Raw genomic sequence first — 15,974 nt, forward strand, 5'->3', positions numbered from 1 at the left:
TGTGGGAAGTTTTTTGTGTGTTTTTTTTAATTAAAAAATATGACTTGACTTCTGGTTTTCAGTCCTGCATGTAAGGAGCTTGCTAGTTGTCACTCCTATCTTAACAACATGAAAAAAAGCTGGACAAACTGAACATTAATAACTCTTCTTAGATCCAGCAGAGAACTGAGGTCACAGGACAGAGTGGGGTTCCTCCAAGAATTAGACAGACAGACCAGCAGAGGATCACAACTTACTGGAGCAGAAGCCCAATAACAGAAGATTTTAATCTCATGATTAGCCTTGGGTTATGGAAAGTACATCAGAGGTGAAATGCCCTTCTTATGTGATTTGGTTTTTTGTCATGTGTGAAATTATTGACTGTGTAGGTCGAAGTGCTTCCTCAGTTTTAGCCAATTTAATTTTGGCAGAAGGAATCCTGTTCCAGTTCAGGTCCCATTCTTAGGAGGCATTGCATGTCTCTGCTTGCCCCTTCTGTGCTGGCATGCTGGCCCAACATCTGAGAGATCAGGTGAGATCTGCATCCATCCTGCAGCTTGGAGCTAGGCCACTTTAAGCCCAACCTAGGCCAGGTGATCCCTGGGTGTTCTGTAGGTGCCTGAGCAAGAACAAATTATCAGAGTTTTAATGCACTGACTTTTAGGTGTGCTCCGTTGTTTGCAATAGCTAGGTGATCCAACACTAGAGCATTTCACAGTTCTTTCTCCCTCTATCCCAAGTAGTTGCTCTAGGAGCTTGGTGCTTACCTAGCTCTCTGAAGTCACAGGTGTCCTTTAACATCCTTTTACCTCTTCTTTCTCTCCTTATGACCCAAGTCTGAGCTCTCACCCCTTCATCTAAGTTGCATGGTAGATTCAGGGTCCATTGTGTATCCATCAGCAGTGAGAGCCTCAGGCCCATCCCCTCCCTGGTGCTTAGGGTACAGGAAACAGCTGTGTTTCTCTTGAGTTGTGTTTCTCAAGTGAAGTAAAATCTCAACCACTGAGTGCTTGGGTATAGGATTTTTTTGTTCTGAAGATCAGTGAATATGATGAGGCTTAAATGGAACAGTGTTGGGAAAAATGTTAGCACACAAATTTTGTATAGAGTGGAAAATTACAAAATGATAAATAACACAGTCCCCTTAGAATCTTCTTTCTGTTATAAGTGAAATTATGCATTAAGTGCAGGACAACTGAGGTGAGAGGATTGCTTGAACCTGGGAGTTCAAGACCAGCCTAGGCAACATAGTGAGACCTCATCTCTACAGAAAACTAAAAAACTAGCTGGGCATGATGGCATGTGCCTATAGTACCAGCTACTAGGGAGGCTGAGGTAGGAGGATTGCTTGAGCCCAGGAGTTGGAAATTACAGTCAGCCATGATCATACCACTGCAGCCCAGCCTGGGTAACAGAGTAAAACTCTAACTAAAAAAAAAAAATACAGGAAAAATCAAACTTTATTTGACAATAATATTCAATTTCACTCAATGAATTTCTGGACATTTGTTGATCATGTCATACATGATCATACAACAAAACAGTATTGAAAGTCTACTCTTCTGGAGCCTGGAGCAAGTATAGCTGGCTAGGATAGGAGAGGAACGGCAGGCAGGGGAAGGGCTGGCTCTGACTACTTCTCTCAAGTCATGAGTACTCTGGGCTGGGATTTCACGGGCTCCAGTAAGTCTAGGACCCTTTAAGCAGAGATGAATCAGGAGAAGGAGAGGAAGAAGGGCTTTGTATGGATACATTTTTATGCTTCCATGGTTATTCTCCTCACCTCTACCAGTTCAAATTCCAGTCCTGCCCTCTACCCTATCACCCTAGCCCATATTTGCTTCCAGCTTTTCAAACCACCCCAACCTGGTCATTTCCCATGCATCACCCCATCCTCTGCTCTGGAATCTTGCCCAGGGGCCAGAATGGTGTCAGTGAACTTGCGAGTCTGGAAGATTCACAACATACACCAGCCCAAAGAGTAAGATGAGAGTGGGAGGCACTGGGGCCAACTTGACAGAGAAGTGGGTGAAGGGCTAGGCACCTGAGCAGCCCTTTCTTTACCCTGACAAAGGCAGTTCCTTCTTTGGAAGGTAGAATGGATGCTTCTTCTCCCCTCAGTCTGGTTCTGCCTCAGTCATTAATTGGGAAGGAGTGACTGAGGCATCCCAGGTGCAGCAAGGGTCCCCATGAGCCAAAACAGGAGGAATCAAGATTTAGAGAGCAAGGCACTAATCTTTACTAAGCACCTACTATGAGCCAGGCACTGGGATAGGTGTTTTATAGACAATTTCTTGTCAACCCTTAAAGCAGGTCTTATTTCTCCCCATTTTAGTGCCGAGGAAGTGGAAGCTCCATGTTAATGAACCTCCTCTGGTTATTTAGTGAGAAGGAAATTGAGCTGCTCCTGAATTTAAGCTTAGACTGTCTCCCAAGGATCTCAGATCCAGAAAGGGGCTCAAGAGAAAATCAGTACCAGGTCCTGACAGCAGATAGGTCCAGTGTTAGTGCTGTTTTCCAGAAGACCCAGGGAACTTGAGAGGGAGAAACTGGGTGTGTGTTGGGGAGAGAGGTGGACTCGAAGGAAAGAAGTCTCATCCACATTTCTACCACCTGAGCCCTAGAGTATGGGGGACTGAACTCCAGACAAAAAGGGTTCCCTGAGTCTTTGACTAAGTAAGGGGTAAGCCTAGCCAAGGTTGAGAAAGAAGGCTTGCACCATACCCCAGAGCACCAGAGCCTCAGATCTTCCTTCTAGAAAGTCTCCTATACCATGCAAGTGGTGAGGGCCTTCAGAGATCAACTCACCATCCCTCTCCTTATACTGTGAAGAATCTGAGAGGCTATGGGGTTAGTCCCCTCTCCCTAATGACTGTTTCTTTCCTAGAGCTCTGAGGCCCCAGAAGCCATCTACCCTCTGGCCCTTGCCTGCTGCAGGGCCCACAGCAAGACCCTGACCCAGCACCAGGCCATTCAGTTCTTCACAGAGAGTGGGTGACTGGGAGGTGGGCTCAGAGGAGGCTGCCCCAGGGTTTCCTGTCCAGTCTTGCACCAGGCCCACACTAGGGCAGGGCTCCACTGAAAGTCATGATGGGCAGGCAGAGGAGGGAGCAGAGGTCCGGTGCAGTCTGGGTCGGTGGGTCGGGGGGCCACTGGGGTGGCGGTGAGAGGCCACTCTTCTCCGGCTTGTAGCAGGGTGAGACCTCACACCTGTGGGCAGGGCAAGATTCAGGGGTCAGGGAAGGATCCCATCCCTCCTGCCCCTTCCAGGCCTCTAAGTGGAGGAGCAGACACTGACTTCCTCCCTGGGACCCCCTTTTCCTACCTGACCACACTCTGCAAGATCTTCCTCTCATCCTGGTCCAGGCACACAGCAAAGGGGCAGCTGTTGGAGCCGATAATCTGCACCTTGTCCACTTTGATCTGCGACATGCTAATCTGGAAGGAAGGCCCAGGTCAATCTCTGAATCCCTGGCCATACAACCCAGCCTTCTGGAACTACCAGAAGGCAATTCCTTCTCTCAGAATTGCCTATCCATGTCTAAGGGGATGTGTGGGCACAGTTTGGCTGGCAGCTCTCCAGGGATAAAGGGTAGGTCAGGGCAGGGTTAAAGGCCTGAAGCCTCGATTGGGCCCTGCCTCCCCTCCAGCCTCTATCCCTTCCTGAGTCTGGAAGGAGCAGGTGCCCCCTGAGAAGACTCTGCACCACCCACTGCCTTCACTATGAGAGCCCAGGTTCCCTGACATGGAGCCCTTTCTGCCTTGGACTCAGGGTCCTCCTGGAGCTCACCCCACAATTTTTCTACATGCACATAGCCTCTCACGGGGCACCCCATCCCCCCAATACCTTATCACACTCTATACCTGTGGACACCCCCAAACCGTATCTCTTACTTGCGTCTCCTCTTCCACCCACAGTGCCCACCAGACACCAATCCTCACTCTCTTTCTCTCTCATACTCACACATGCACGTGAACACATAAACACACATACTCCCCTAAGTCCCCTGAGGGTGTGGCTGGAAGGAGAGGGAAGCCTTTACCTGGTTAAAGCCCTTCTTGGATTTGGGGTTCTGCCTTTTCACCACTTCTGTCAGGTTTAGCGTCAGGGCCTCCATGCTGGAGTCTAAAGGGAAGAAGGGCAGCTCAGGCCCGGCTCAGAGAAACTTCTTCCCCTACCTGATCCCCACCCTGCCCACCCCACTCACCTAGTTCCTCTTGCTTCCGGCAGGCCTTGTTGAGGTTGACGGAGGTACAGACCTTTTCCAGGTTGCTCCAGCGACTTCGTCCACTGATGGCCCCCTGGAGAGGCAGCACAGCCAGACCCTCTCAGCCCAGAGGCCCCCATGCCTGCCACTTTCTTTCCAAAGACCCACCAGTGACAGGGCACTGCCTGCAGTCAGCACAACTGCAGGACGCTCTCTCAGTAGCTAGAGCCCCTGCACCACCCTGCACCTCCCTGGCTCCGGGGAGGGGCATCAGGTCCCTGGTGTGGTCCGGGGATCAGCTCTGTGACCAGGTTGAAAGGCAGGAGCACTGAGAGCATCTGGGTGGTCCTGAGGCTCTCCTGCCGAGGTCAGAGTGAGGAAGGGACGGGTCCACAGGCATGCTGTTCCCAGGAGAGCCAGAACAGAACCCCCTCTTTGGGCCTTTGTCTGAATGTCTCTTTCAGGAGACTTCATGTTGTCAAACTTGAGAATGTTTTGATCCTCAGCTTGCTGGACCATACAGGAGTATTTGGTTGTGTCCACCACTCTCCCCTTATTGAAAAACTCTCTCCTGGCTCTTGTGGGGGTGTGCTCCTGGCTGTCCTACCACCTCTCTGGCTGGTGCCTCTCTACTTTGCTGGATCACCTCCCTCTGCCTGCCATCATGTCACAAAGGTCCTCAGACTTTCTCTGGGGTCCCTTGCTCTTTGCACCTCTTCCTTTCTGCATCAGGGAATCGCACTGTGCCCCTTTTCCATCAGCAGCCGTACACTCATCTTCGTATTCCACCTCTACGTCAGGCCCACGCTACCAGCTGCCTACTGACTTCCTAGACCTCTCAAACTCAGTATGTCCCAAACCAACCTCATGATCTTCCCCCACAGACCTGGGCTTCTTCCTATGCTCCCCACCTGAGATGATGGTCCTGCCAGTCACAGAAGACCGACATCCCAAAGTTTGGGCCTCTCCTTTTCTAGTCCATTCCTAAGTCCTACTGATTAATCACTCACATCTACTTTCCATTTCTTTCCACCTCTGCCACCAGTGCTCTAGTGCAGCTGCTCCCACTCTCTTCTATGCAATCATGAGAGCTTTCTAATAGGCTTTCCCACAACCCCTGTGGACCCTTCCAATATTCCCTCCACAGAGCTGCCACAGGGAGCTTCCAAACCTCAAATCCGAGCATGTCACATGCATTCCCAGCCCCATTGCAAACTTAAGTCCCTTTAATGGATACTCATTGCTCTTAGGACAGGGATAACATTCCTCTCATTGCAACTGAGGCCCATGATACGCTGACTCCCTTATTTCTTTAGGCTCATCACATTGTCATGTACCCAGTAACTCTCTCTACAAAGTTCCTGTGGTCTTCTTTCAGTTACCTTTTATAGTCACACTGCCTCCCACCACAGGGCCTTTGCATATGCTGTTATTGTTGCCTGGAGAGCTCACACCTCTCTTCTTGGCCTAATCAACTCCCAGTTTTCTTTCTAATATTAACTCAGTGTCCTGTCTCAAGGGAGCATTGTCTAACTTGCTTGACTGTGTTGAATATACTGCCTAGGTACAGTACCATACACCTCTCTTTCATCTGTCACAATTGTAATTTTATATCTTATGGGATCATCTAACCAATGCCTACTACTCCCTTTAGACTGTAAGCAAGTCTCCTGGGACCACGTCTGTTCTTTGCGCACTCTTAGAACAATGTCTGTACCATGGATGATGTTTAACACACACCTGGCACGTTGGCCCGTGGTGAGTGTCCATCCCTCCTGCCCACTCTGTGACCACCAAATGTAAGGCAGCCCCGATACTCTCTACTCTGTACTATCTTGGCTATTTGTTTCCTTACTTCTTATCTGTCTCCCTCCCCTTGAAAAGCTAAAGAGAAGGCCTAGCTTCCCTTGTTTAAAGGCTATTTCTCCAGCCCAGCATGTGGCAGCATGTGTAGGTGCTAAGTAAATATCTTTGGAATGACTGAAGAAAAGAAGAAAGGAAAGAAGGCAGGAAAGAAGGAGGGAGGGCTCCCCACCTGTGAGGCCCAGCATCGCTCAACCTGTAGCCCAGGATGTAACCTGCTCAGAGACTTCTGTCTTCTGGTGTCCCAAGGGCACCCCTCCAACTCCCCAGAAGTTTCCCCACCCTCTTCTCACACCAAGCCCACCTTGCATGCAGTCAGCCAGGCACATCAGTCCCGAAGACCCTGGCCTCTTTCTCACACCGCCTCTGGAAGCCCTCCTTTCCCCTCTCATGCCTAGCTGGTAGCCAAGCCCAGCAGACTCCTGCCCCGACAGTTCACGGAAGCTTCTGAGTGCATTCAGGTGTGGGGAGAGAGCACAGGGAAGGAGGTTTTGGAGGCCAAGGGGCAAAGAGATGTCTAGTCCCTCCCCTCTGCACTTCTCTCAGCCTGTTGTGGCCTTTCAGCTTAAAGATGGGGCTCAGGAACACATGAGTCCAGCTCTGGTGAAGGAAGGATTAGCAGCAGGTCCCAGAGAAGATGGAGCCCCAGGACCGGCCTTACCTTGCTGTAAATAATCTGTAGTGTTAGAGGAATGGCCTCTCGGTCGCCATCGATGCCAAGCCGCTTGCTGCCAGGACCTGTGCCACACACAGACAGACCTTTCACTCCTTCTCGCATGCCCCGCCCTTCACAGACCCAGTGACCAAAGCTCTGCCTCCCAAGTGACCCCTGCCTCCCCACCCTTCTCTGGGCTCAAGCAGTACCCACCGGAAGCTTTGATGGCACGTGTGGCAGCAGAGTGACCCAGCTCCAGAGAGTGGATAAAGATCTCTGTCGTCTTTTCCCCAGTGATGAAGGTCAGCTGCAGAGGACAGGAACGTGTGCATCAGTGTGGACCTCCCAGAGGGGCCCACCTGGCTCCCCCAGCATAGGGCTGCTGGCTGCCACGAGGCAGGGGTCGGGGGTGGAGGGGCAGGGCGGCGCAGGCCTGGCAGGGTGTGGGCTGAGACAGGTGACGCTGACCTGAGCCTGCCAGTAAGACTGTGGGGGAGAGGTGGCTGTGGACAGGGTGGGCCTTACCTCTGTCTGATAGACCTGCAGCAGCACAGGCCTGGCAGCAAAGCGGCAATAGTAGAGCAGCATGTCAGCCAAGATGGGCAACCGGGCAGGGGAGCCCTCCAAGGGCCGGGCTTCAGCCTTCAGGGACTGCTGTGGCCGGTGGGGCAGCCAACCCAGAGGGATGGGTGGATAGAGGGTGAGAAGGAGAAAGAATAGGGGAGAAAGGGAGGCAAAGACACACACACGGAGGGGGCAGAGAGGGAGAGAGAGGGAGAGAGGGGGAGAGAGAGGGAGAGAAAGGGAGATAGAGAGAAGAGAGATACAGAGACAGCCAGGGAGAGATGGTGAGATGGAGGTAGGAAGCAGGAGGCCCATGCCCAGCCGCCATACTCTTCCCTCACCTGACCCCTGGGCCTCCAGAGAGGCCTCTCTCTGGGAAAGGCTGGGAGTTGAGGAAGGGGGCAGAAATCTAAGGACTCCTGAAGCCTCCTGAGGACCCTCGCCTGTCACCACAGTGGCCCCTGCTCTTGCCCCAAGTGCCCTGGTTCAGGCTTAGTCCTGCTTCTCACTCACACTCTCTGCTGTTTTCCAAATAAACCCTGTTCCTCCATGGGACCCTCAAACTGGATCCCATAAGCCAAGGGCCTTTTTTTTTGAGTTGGAGTCTCACTCCATTGCCCAGGCTGGAGTGTAGTGGCACACCCACAGCTACTCCAGCGTCGAGCATTGACCTGCTGGGCTGCAGTGATCCTTCTGCCTCAGCCTTCCAAGTAGCTGGAACTATAGGCACGTGCTACCACGCCTGGCTAATTTTTTATTTATTGTAGAGATGAGGTCTTGCCAAGTTGCCAGGGCTGGTCTCCAACCCATGGATGTAGGCAATCCACTCACCTTGGCCTCCCAAAATGCTGGGATTACAGGCTGAGCCACCGAGCCCGGCCCCCAGGGCCTTCTAAGAAAGGTTGGGTGAATGCAGCCAGTCGGCTCTCTCCCCCGGTCCCAGGGGTCACTTACCTGGCACAGGACTTCAGGGGGCAGGTGCATGAGGCCCAGCACATTGCGCTCATACCAGGGGTCAAGCATGCCGAGGTAGTGGGAGATGTCATTGGTGCTCTCCTCCCATGGGGCTGGGCCCAGCTCCTGGGGCAAGGGATGAGAGTCATTCCCAGTTACCCACATCCTAGCTCCAGGGCCCGGGATGGTAACTGCAGCCCCCAGTTGAGCTTTTCTCTGCCCTTGGAGAAGTAATAACAACTTTCAGTCTTTGTCATAAGGCAAAATGCCATGCCCAAGTGCAGGGCAGGAAGCTGGGAGTGGGGCCAGGTTGGGGGAGGTGTCCTATAAACACAGATTGTTTTTAGTGACTTCCAACCAACTCCCTTCAGGTAGGCCCAGGGCTGGGAACATACTGCAGGGCTGAGGTGCCTCGAGGCGTCTGTGGGGGGTGAAGGTGTCTGACTCCGAGGGGTTGGACAGGCCCTGGAGTCAGCCCCGTGGCTTCGCTTCACAGGTACGTAGAAGAACTGCAGCTTGAAGAACCGTGTGAGGAGTGGGCGATTGTTCTCCAGCCGCCTGGCAAGAAGCAGGATGATGAGAAGGGAGCCCTTGGTCCTTCTGGGACGCCAAGCTCAGGCCCCAGATTCCACTGGCACAACAACCCTGCTCCCCAGGGCAGAGCGATAGCCCCCAACCCCCTTCTGGCTCTCACCGAAGGTTGCTATATGCCCGAGCCACCTTCCCTGAAATCCGATCAGAGCCAAAGACCACAACACGTAGAGTGGAGGCCTTGGGGTCCTCGTCCCCACTCAGGAAGGGGCGGCGGCGCTGGTGGCGTAATGCGGGAGCCAGGAGCCAGCTGGGCAGCTGGGCACTGAGCTTGGCCTGGGGCAGGGAGAGGGAGCGCTGGGCCCGGGATGGGGGGGATGGTGCCAGGCCATCCAAGGGACTGCAGAGGCTCCCTGCCCGCCGCAGGGGCAGAGCAGTGTCCGAGCTGCCCTCCAGGACCCGAGAGTCCCTCCGCAGTACCAGCTGGCTGGTGCTCTTGAAGAGTTTATAGATCCTGTTGAACTTTTGCCCAGTCCTGCGGTGGCCCCGGCAATCCTGGCTGCCACGCCTCCTGGGCCACTCAGAGGAGCTCTCCTCACTGTCCTCCACGTAGCCACTGTCCACGCCATCCGAGAGGCCCGAGACAAAGGAGGTCAGCAGCTGGCGGGAGAGGTCTGCCCCTGAGGCCTGGGAGGAGGCAAGGGACACAGTGGAGTCGCGGGACACCAAAGAGCTTGTAGAGAGCAGGGAATCCCTCTCAGCACAATGCCCATCAGTTTCCAAGTCTTCCTCCTCCTCCTCTTCCTCCTCCTCTTCATCATCCCCCAGAATCCCTGGCTGGAGCAGCTCCTGTTCCTTGAGCAGGATTTCCTGCAAGATGTCTGCAGAGAAGCAAGGGACAGCACTGTCTGGGGGTCTAGGCCCCCCGAATTCCCTCCTGTATACCCTTCAGATGGGAGATAGCAGAAGGGGGGTCAGGGACAGTCCATGACTCACAGCATTGTCCCCTTCTCTGCTTAGGCAGGAGAGCTGGTGGGGCAGGGGGGCGGAGGAGGTGGCAGCTGCACAGACCCAGGACCAGAAAGACAGCTTGGACAGTTTAAGGTGTGAGTGCCAACAGGCTCCAGCTGGCTCCTTACCAAAACTGTCCTGGTTCCAGCTGTAGGTGTAGCACCTGGCGACAGGGATGGGGATGTTATGGAGCTTTCCGGGCTTTGCAGTGTCTGTAAGAGCAGTTGGAAAAGACAAGAGGACTGGGAAGAGGCCTTGGAGACTGGCCAGCCCAGTCCCCTTGTCTCAGAGAAACAGAGTTGAAAAAGGACAGGTACAAGGCCACACAGTTTGATGGGTCCACTGAGTTAGAGCTGGGATGCCCTGAGTTCCACCAGAGGGCCGTTCTTTCAGGCACACCATATAGATATCATGCCCTTTACCAGCTGTAGGAAAATGGCCAAGTCACAACTCCTGGCCTCATTTTACAATGTCCAAATGAGGAAATAATAGTACTGGCCTTAAGGTTTTTCTGAGGAATATTATAATGGGGATTATTAATGGTTCCTCCAAATCTGTGCTCCCTTCCATGGTAATAGAATTATAGAGAGGACAGTTTCCTGGCTCCTTTGGGGCAAGATGTGGCCATGTGACCAAGGCGGGTGAAAACAACAAGTGCAGAAGTGATATGTACAGCTTTTGCATCACCTTCAACAAAAAAGCCAAGGCATTTGCCGTCAGTGAGCATTCTTGTTGCCCGTAAACCCTGGCTGGAGCCAACACCATGGCAACCCAACTCTAACCCTACAGGTAAGGAACAATGCCTTAGGGGATAGTGGGGCCACATGGTGCTGCAGAACCTGGGTCCATGACTGATTGTGTGGAGCAAAGCCACCAGACACACTTGGGGAGTTAGAACTGGTGGCAGGGGTCGGGGGGGAAGTGAGCAGAACTCTACTTTCCTTCGAGAACCTCACCTAACACCCCAAGGAAGCCAGCTTTTTCTCCCACTGCTTGCAGTTTAGTCCTGAGCCACTGCCGGGCCTCCATGGCATCCCTGATGCCAGATGCCAGCTCCTGTGCCTCTGCAGTCTCCGCGAAGATATTTTCGAGCTCTGCCAGGGTCTTGACCTAAAATCCCAGGAGATAGGGTCTGCGCCTGTACTGTAGCCTAGCTGCCCATCTGTTCCAGTTCCTAAGGTCTTACCGAGGATGACAGTGACCAGTCCCCTCCCGGCCTCATCACCCACCTCTACCCATAGCTGGCCAGGGAGGCCTCTCTTTCTCCTCCATTCTCAGGAGAGAAAGGCCCAGAGCCCTGGCACAACAGCTGGGGGGACTTCAGAGCTCCTCACTATGCCCCAGAGAAGGGAAGGGGCTGTCTATGTGACACAGCTGACTTATCACAGAGCCAGGACTAGACGCCAGGTCTTCAGTCCGAAGCTTCCCATTCCTATGGCATACGCCACCTTCTGAGGCACCAGCTATGGGTGCCCAGCCCCACTGCCCAGGCTGTCACCCAACTCTGATCAGGGTCCAGCACACCAGAAACCCCCCTCAATGAGGTCAGCCTTGCAGCCACCACCCTGTCATGTCACTCGTGGTGCAGAACACTAGTGCACCCTGGAGACCACGGCCTAGATGAAGCAGATGGGAGGGGGGCCCTGGAGCCCCAGGGTCCCACATACATACTTGCAGCCTGCAGTGCAGACTGGGGACATCACAGTGTGCTCCAAAGGTGGCCTGGAAGGCATGCAGGAGCAGGGTGGTGTAGGCACTGTGGGGTGAGTGTCCAGGAGTGCTCAGCTTGTTTGCCACGGCCAGGAACTCAGCCTGCACCTCCACTGGGTTCAGCAACAGCACGGTGCTGGGGACACAGAGGACCGGTGTTGGCACCTGTGGTGGACAGCAGTCCAGGGTGCAGCCACACACCTCATGCCTGGGGTACTTAGCTCCACTGAGGACCAGGCCTCCTCACGGTCCAGGCAGGGCCAGAGGAAGTGACTGCAGGAGGCCAGGAGAGAGGCAGCAGCCCCAGGGCTCCAGTTCCCAGGGGATAGTTTGGGGTACTTTTCAGCTGGTGTTTTCAAAGACCTTTTCAAACTGAACTTGACTTTTAAAAGTAAATTTTCCTTTAACTTTTTTTTTTTTTGAGTTGGAGTCTCACTCCATCGCCCACGCTGGAGTGCAGTGACATGCTCACGGCCACCCCAGCGTCAACCTGCTGGGCTCTGGCGATCCTTCCACCTCAGCCTTCCAAGTAGCCGGAACCACAGGCACACACTACCATGCCTGGCTAATTTCCTTTAACTTTTATATTAACAATTTTTTTCTAGGAGACATCTGAGTGGATGCATGATTACTCAAAAGAGGGTTGTATTTTTGGCAAGGTGACTTGAAGCCAGGTGGCCATTTTTCAGGAGGAGGGTAGGGCAGGGCACCCACATGCTGCTATGCAGTGGGGCCTGGGCAATCGGGCCTGGAACTCCTAGTGGAGCAGGGTTGCATCTGCTCAGAGGAAGGGGTGCCAAGTCAGAGCCACCTCTTATTCCTCCACTCACAGGGGACATCTTTGCTAATTAGCCTGAAGCCATGATCTAGGCTAGCATCGGGCTGGGAGGCAAACGTGTGCCCAGCCCTCTTTACCTCCCTTCCCGACAGGCCCCTGATTCCCTCTTGATACCAGTGCTTACATTTATTACAGAAATTTTCAAACAAACCCAGATATTAAGAGAATCGTGGACCCTGAGGTGCTGGTCACTTGGTTAGCAGTTTTAGAGGTTCACACAATGATGCCAAGCCAACCCCTCCATCACTGCAGAATCTCAATATGAATTCAAGTCATCATGGTTTTATAGCCATACGTGTTTTAGGATGAACTGCTCTCGAGGGCTCTTGCACGCTCACAATTCCATGCTGCGTTTAAATCCAGTGCAAAAAAGCACCATACAGATAGTATTCCTTCCAGGTTCTGTGGACATCTATCCCAGAGCTGGGCCCCCAGGGTCAGGGCAGAGACAGAACCAGTCTCTATTAGAGTCCCCATCATTTGGGTAGAAACTAATTTTGATTTCTCTATTTGTAAGAAAAAGGAGGTGGGTTCATGGAAGCAGGCCCTGACTGAACCCCTCCCTCTCCCTTGCTAAGCGCTTGATCATTCTTCCCATGGACTTGTGCTGAGCACCACTATATGCAGGACAAGACAGCCAAGGCTCTGCCCTTACCAGCTTGCAGTTTCTCTGCTGAAGAACTTCTCATCAGTCCCAATTCATAGATAACGAAAGTGAGACATCTCCCAACCCTGCGCTCTTTCTACTAACCTCTCTGTGCTCAGTTTCCTTATCTGAAAAATTTGTTTCTCACAGGGTTAACTTGAAGATTAAAGGAATCAACACATGTAATGATGTCCAGGAGAATGCCTGGAGTGCAAGTGCCTAAAAGATATTGGTGATTATTCACCTGTTCCCCGTGCTCAGTCCCCTGGAGGTATCTTCTTTACTTACCAAGCGACATTTTTCTGTCCTTTCTGTGTCTCTCAACATTTACCACAGGCTCATTCTGTTTTGTTTTGTTTTTACCTTTAAGGAACTCATGGAGTGTTTCTCAGTGGTGTGAATGGGAAGCGAACCCTGGGGTTGGGGCTGGGGAGGGCAAGGCTATCATTTCTGAGTCAGTGCAGACCGGGGTCCCTGGGCTCCCACCATGTCGAGGCAAGACAGCTTTGAGACCTGCTGACGGTCCCCAGAATGGCCGCCTCCTCTCTAGTGCTTTTCCAATCGTAGATCAGGACCCAGGAGTGGGTAATGCAATCCATTTGAGGAGTTGCAAACAATTTGTATCTTAAATGAAATAGAATAGGACAGAGCTCATCCTATGTAGTAGGGATAAGTTTCATCTCAGCAAACTTGTTTTAGCCCTGTGTGTGTGTGTATCAGGCTGTCGTATAAAATGTAATTTTGATTGTAAGTTCTGGTCAAAAAAGTTTGGAAACACTATTTTAGTAACAGGCAGAAACACACTGTGGAGAGAGCATGGGCTTTTGAGTAAGACAGAGGTTCAAATCCTGACTCAGATACTTGCTAGCTGTATGACCTTAGAGAAGTTACTTGGCCTCTCTGATCTTCAGTTCCTCATCTGAAAAGTATGGGTAAAGTGAGGTAAAGTGTGGCTGACACTTGGTACAATTGATGCAGAACCCTTTCAGAATCTAATGAAAGACCCTCCACCTAGAAAAACGAACCTGTATATAAAACATCACCAGCAATTCCAGGGGGTTCCTTGTTCCTTTGTTGCCTGTTTGCTGGTGTCTGAGGTGAGGATGAGTGAGTTCACCAGATGGGTGGGGGCGCAGGGGGTTACGGTGAAACAGTGGGGATACCTGAATGCCCCCCACCCTGCTTCTCTCTTCCCTAAGAGCACTCACACAGTGGAGCTGCGGTGACTCCTGATGGACAGGCCTTGCTCAGCCCTCACCAGTCGCTGGTAGGAGATTCCTATGGACCAAGGAAAAAAAAGTGAGTTCGAGGGCTCATCTCTTACTTCAGCATCATATCCTGATGCCTTGTGGCGAGCCAGGCACTGCACAGTCAGGTTGGAAGTTCCTGGACGAGGTTCAGGACAACCTTGGGGGAGAAAGCTGCCATGTGGCATGTGCCCCCAGTGTGCCTAGCACTTGGCTTCCGTGGTTCCTTTTACACCTCATGAATCATTACCCACCCCTTTTGCAACCACAGCCTCCAGCCTCCCAAATCTGTCCTGAACCTTGCTCTCCTGCGGATTTTCTTAGCCTCTCTGGCTGCCCTCCCATCCTAAGGGCTGGCTACTCCTCTCTCAGCTCGGCCCAAGTCCCATCCCCAGGCTTGGGGCAGCCTAATAGGAGAGAAAGGAATGCAGGGTTAGAGCCCAGGTTGGAGTTATAGTCTGGCTCCTCTGCATGGCCTTGGGCAGGTCACTTTATCCCTGGGCCTCAATTTCTCCCTATAAGGGGCAGATTAGATCAGTGGCCTCTGAAGCCCTTAATAGTCTACAATTCCCAGGCCCCACCTTGGCTCAACCACCATGAGGTTTTTCTCTTCAGAGACTGTGAGGCGGAGCATTGAGGGAGAAGAACCTGGGTTGCTGAGTCTTACGCTGCCCGGTTGTTCCTGGGTCCCTGTCACTGTTCCTCTCTCATGGTCCTGAGTGCCTTCCCAGAGTGGCCAGGCAGCTCTTAGCCCATCTGCTCAGTCTCGGCTCCAGCCAATCTTCCCATCTGCAATCTCTGTGCCTCTGTTGATGTCCCACGCCCTCTCAGGGTGAGGCAGGACAGCTAGCATAGCTTAGACGTAGATAGTGAGTTTCTTACAGGCAGGCTTAGATGGGCATCTGGGCATAACTCATTTAGACAACTATACATTGACTGACGCCCAGGCCCAACCTTGGAAAAAGGGGTGGCTGGCTACAAAAACAGGACAGTAAGGAGTTACCGGAGACACCGAGGCACGGTGCTCTAAGAGAAAACGTAATTAGCTACAAAGATCAAAAATAAAAAAAGTAGGGAGTTACTGGAGACACTGAAGCACAGTGCTCTAAGAGAAAACTTAAACAGCAAATTTTCCTATTATTGCAAAAGCTCCTCATAACACAAGCAAACTTAGAAGTAAAATGATAAGACCCGAAACTTGTGATCAGAGCTTAGCATAGAAATAGGTTGGTTAACCATCACTTTGGGAATATGTAAAGCACTCTGTTAACAGAAAGGAGGTGTGCCTTTTCCCTTAAGGGCACCCGTATTCTCTCTTGACTGTGTCATTTTTTTTCTCTCTTTTATAAACTGTACTTTAAACTTCTCTCTTCATCTCGCTCTGAAATTCCTTTCTGTGGTGACCCATGGAAAAACTACACTACCGGGCATCAAGGGGACAGTGGCCTTGCCTGGTGTCCTCTCTGCTCTAAGGTCCCCTCTCCCAGTGTGTATCTCCTTCCTCTCTGGCCTTTCCCCCTCTCTGGCTCCTCTGACTTCAAAATGCTGAGAAGAAACAAACCAATAATTTTTGTTCTCTTTTTTCCTGTGACTTGCCTCAGTTCTGTACAGTAGCCATGTACTGTATGTGTTCAGCTCTGTGCCATGATAAGGAGATTTTTTTTTTTTGTTTTTTTTGAGTTGGAGTCTCACTCTGTCGCCCAGACTGGAGTGCAGTGGCCGCTCCCAGCCACCGCAGCCTCGACCTGCTGGGCTCCGGCGATCCTTC

At 52.2% G+C, this 15,974-nt stretch overlaps 1 protein-coding gene across 3 annotated transcripts in view; it reads right to left on the reverse strand.

Moving 5' to 3' along the window:
• Positions 1-2,529: 2,529 nt before the first annotated feature.
• Positions 2,530-15,974, reverse strand: part of PIK3R5 (phosphoinositide-3-kinase regulatory subunit 5) — a 75,965-nt gene continuing 62,520 nt past the window's right edge. For 2 of the 3 annotated variants that reach the window (XM_008061150.2, XM_008061152.1), the window contains 14 exons: positions 14,168-14,237; positions 11,437-11,611; positions 10,722-10,875; positions 9,894-9,977; positions 8,918-9,635; positions 8,619-8,781; positions 8,224-8,349; positions 7,231-7,359; positions 6,919-7,012; positions 6,712-6,788; positions 4,188-4,281; positions 4,023-4,105; positions 3,305-3,417; positions 2,530-3,189 (listed from right to left, as the gene is read on the reverse strand). In XM_008061150.2, coding sequence (XP_008059341.1) covers positions 3,042-3,189; positions 3,305-3,417; positions 4,023-4,105; positions 4,188-4,281; positions 6,712-6,788; positions 6,919-7,012; positions 7,231-7,359; positions 8,224-8,349; positions 8,619-8,781; positions 8,918-9,635; positions 9,894-9,977; positions 10,722-10,875; positions 11,437-11,611; positions 14,168-14,237 — 2,228 coding nt within the window. In that variant the 3' untranslated portion in view covers positions 2,530-3,041. The remainder of the gene's footprint in view (positions 3,190-3,304; positions 3,418-4,022; positions 4,106-4,187; positions 4,282-6,711; positions 6,789-6,918; positions 7,013-7,230; positions 7,360-8,223; positions 8,350-8,618; positions 8,782-8,917; positions 9,636-9,893; positions 9,978-10,721; positions 10,876-11,436; positions 11,612-14,167; positions 14,238-15,974) is intronic. The other variant, XM_008061151.1, reaches the window with a different exon arrangement.

The sequence above is a fragment of the Carlito syrichta genome, unplaced genomic scaffold, assembly GCF_000164805.1.
Source record: "Carlito syrichta isolate Samal-C Ts95f unplaced genomic scaffold, Tarsius_syrichta-2.0.1 Scaffold305117, whole genome shotgun sequence".
Classification (NCBI taxonomy): Eukaryota; Metazoa; Chordata; class Mammalia; order Primates; family Tarsiidae; genus Carlito; species Carlito syrichta.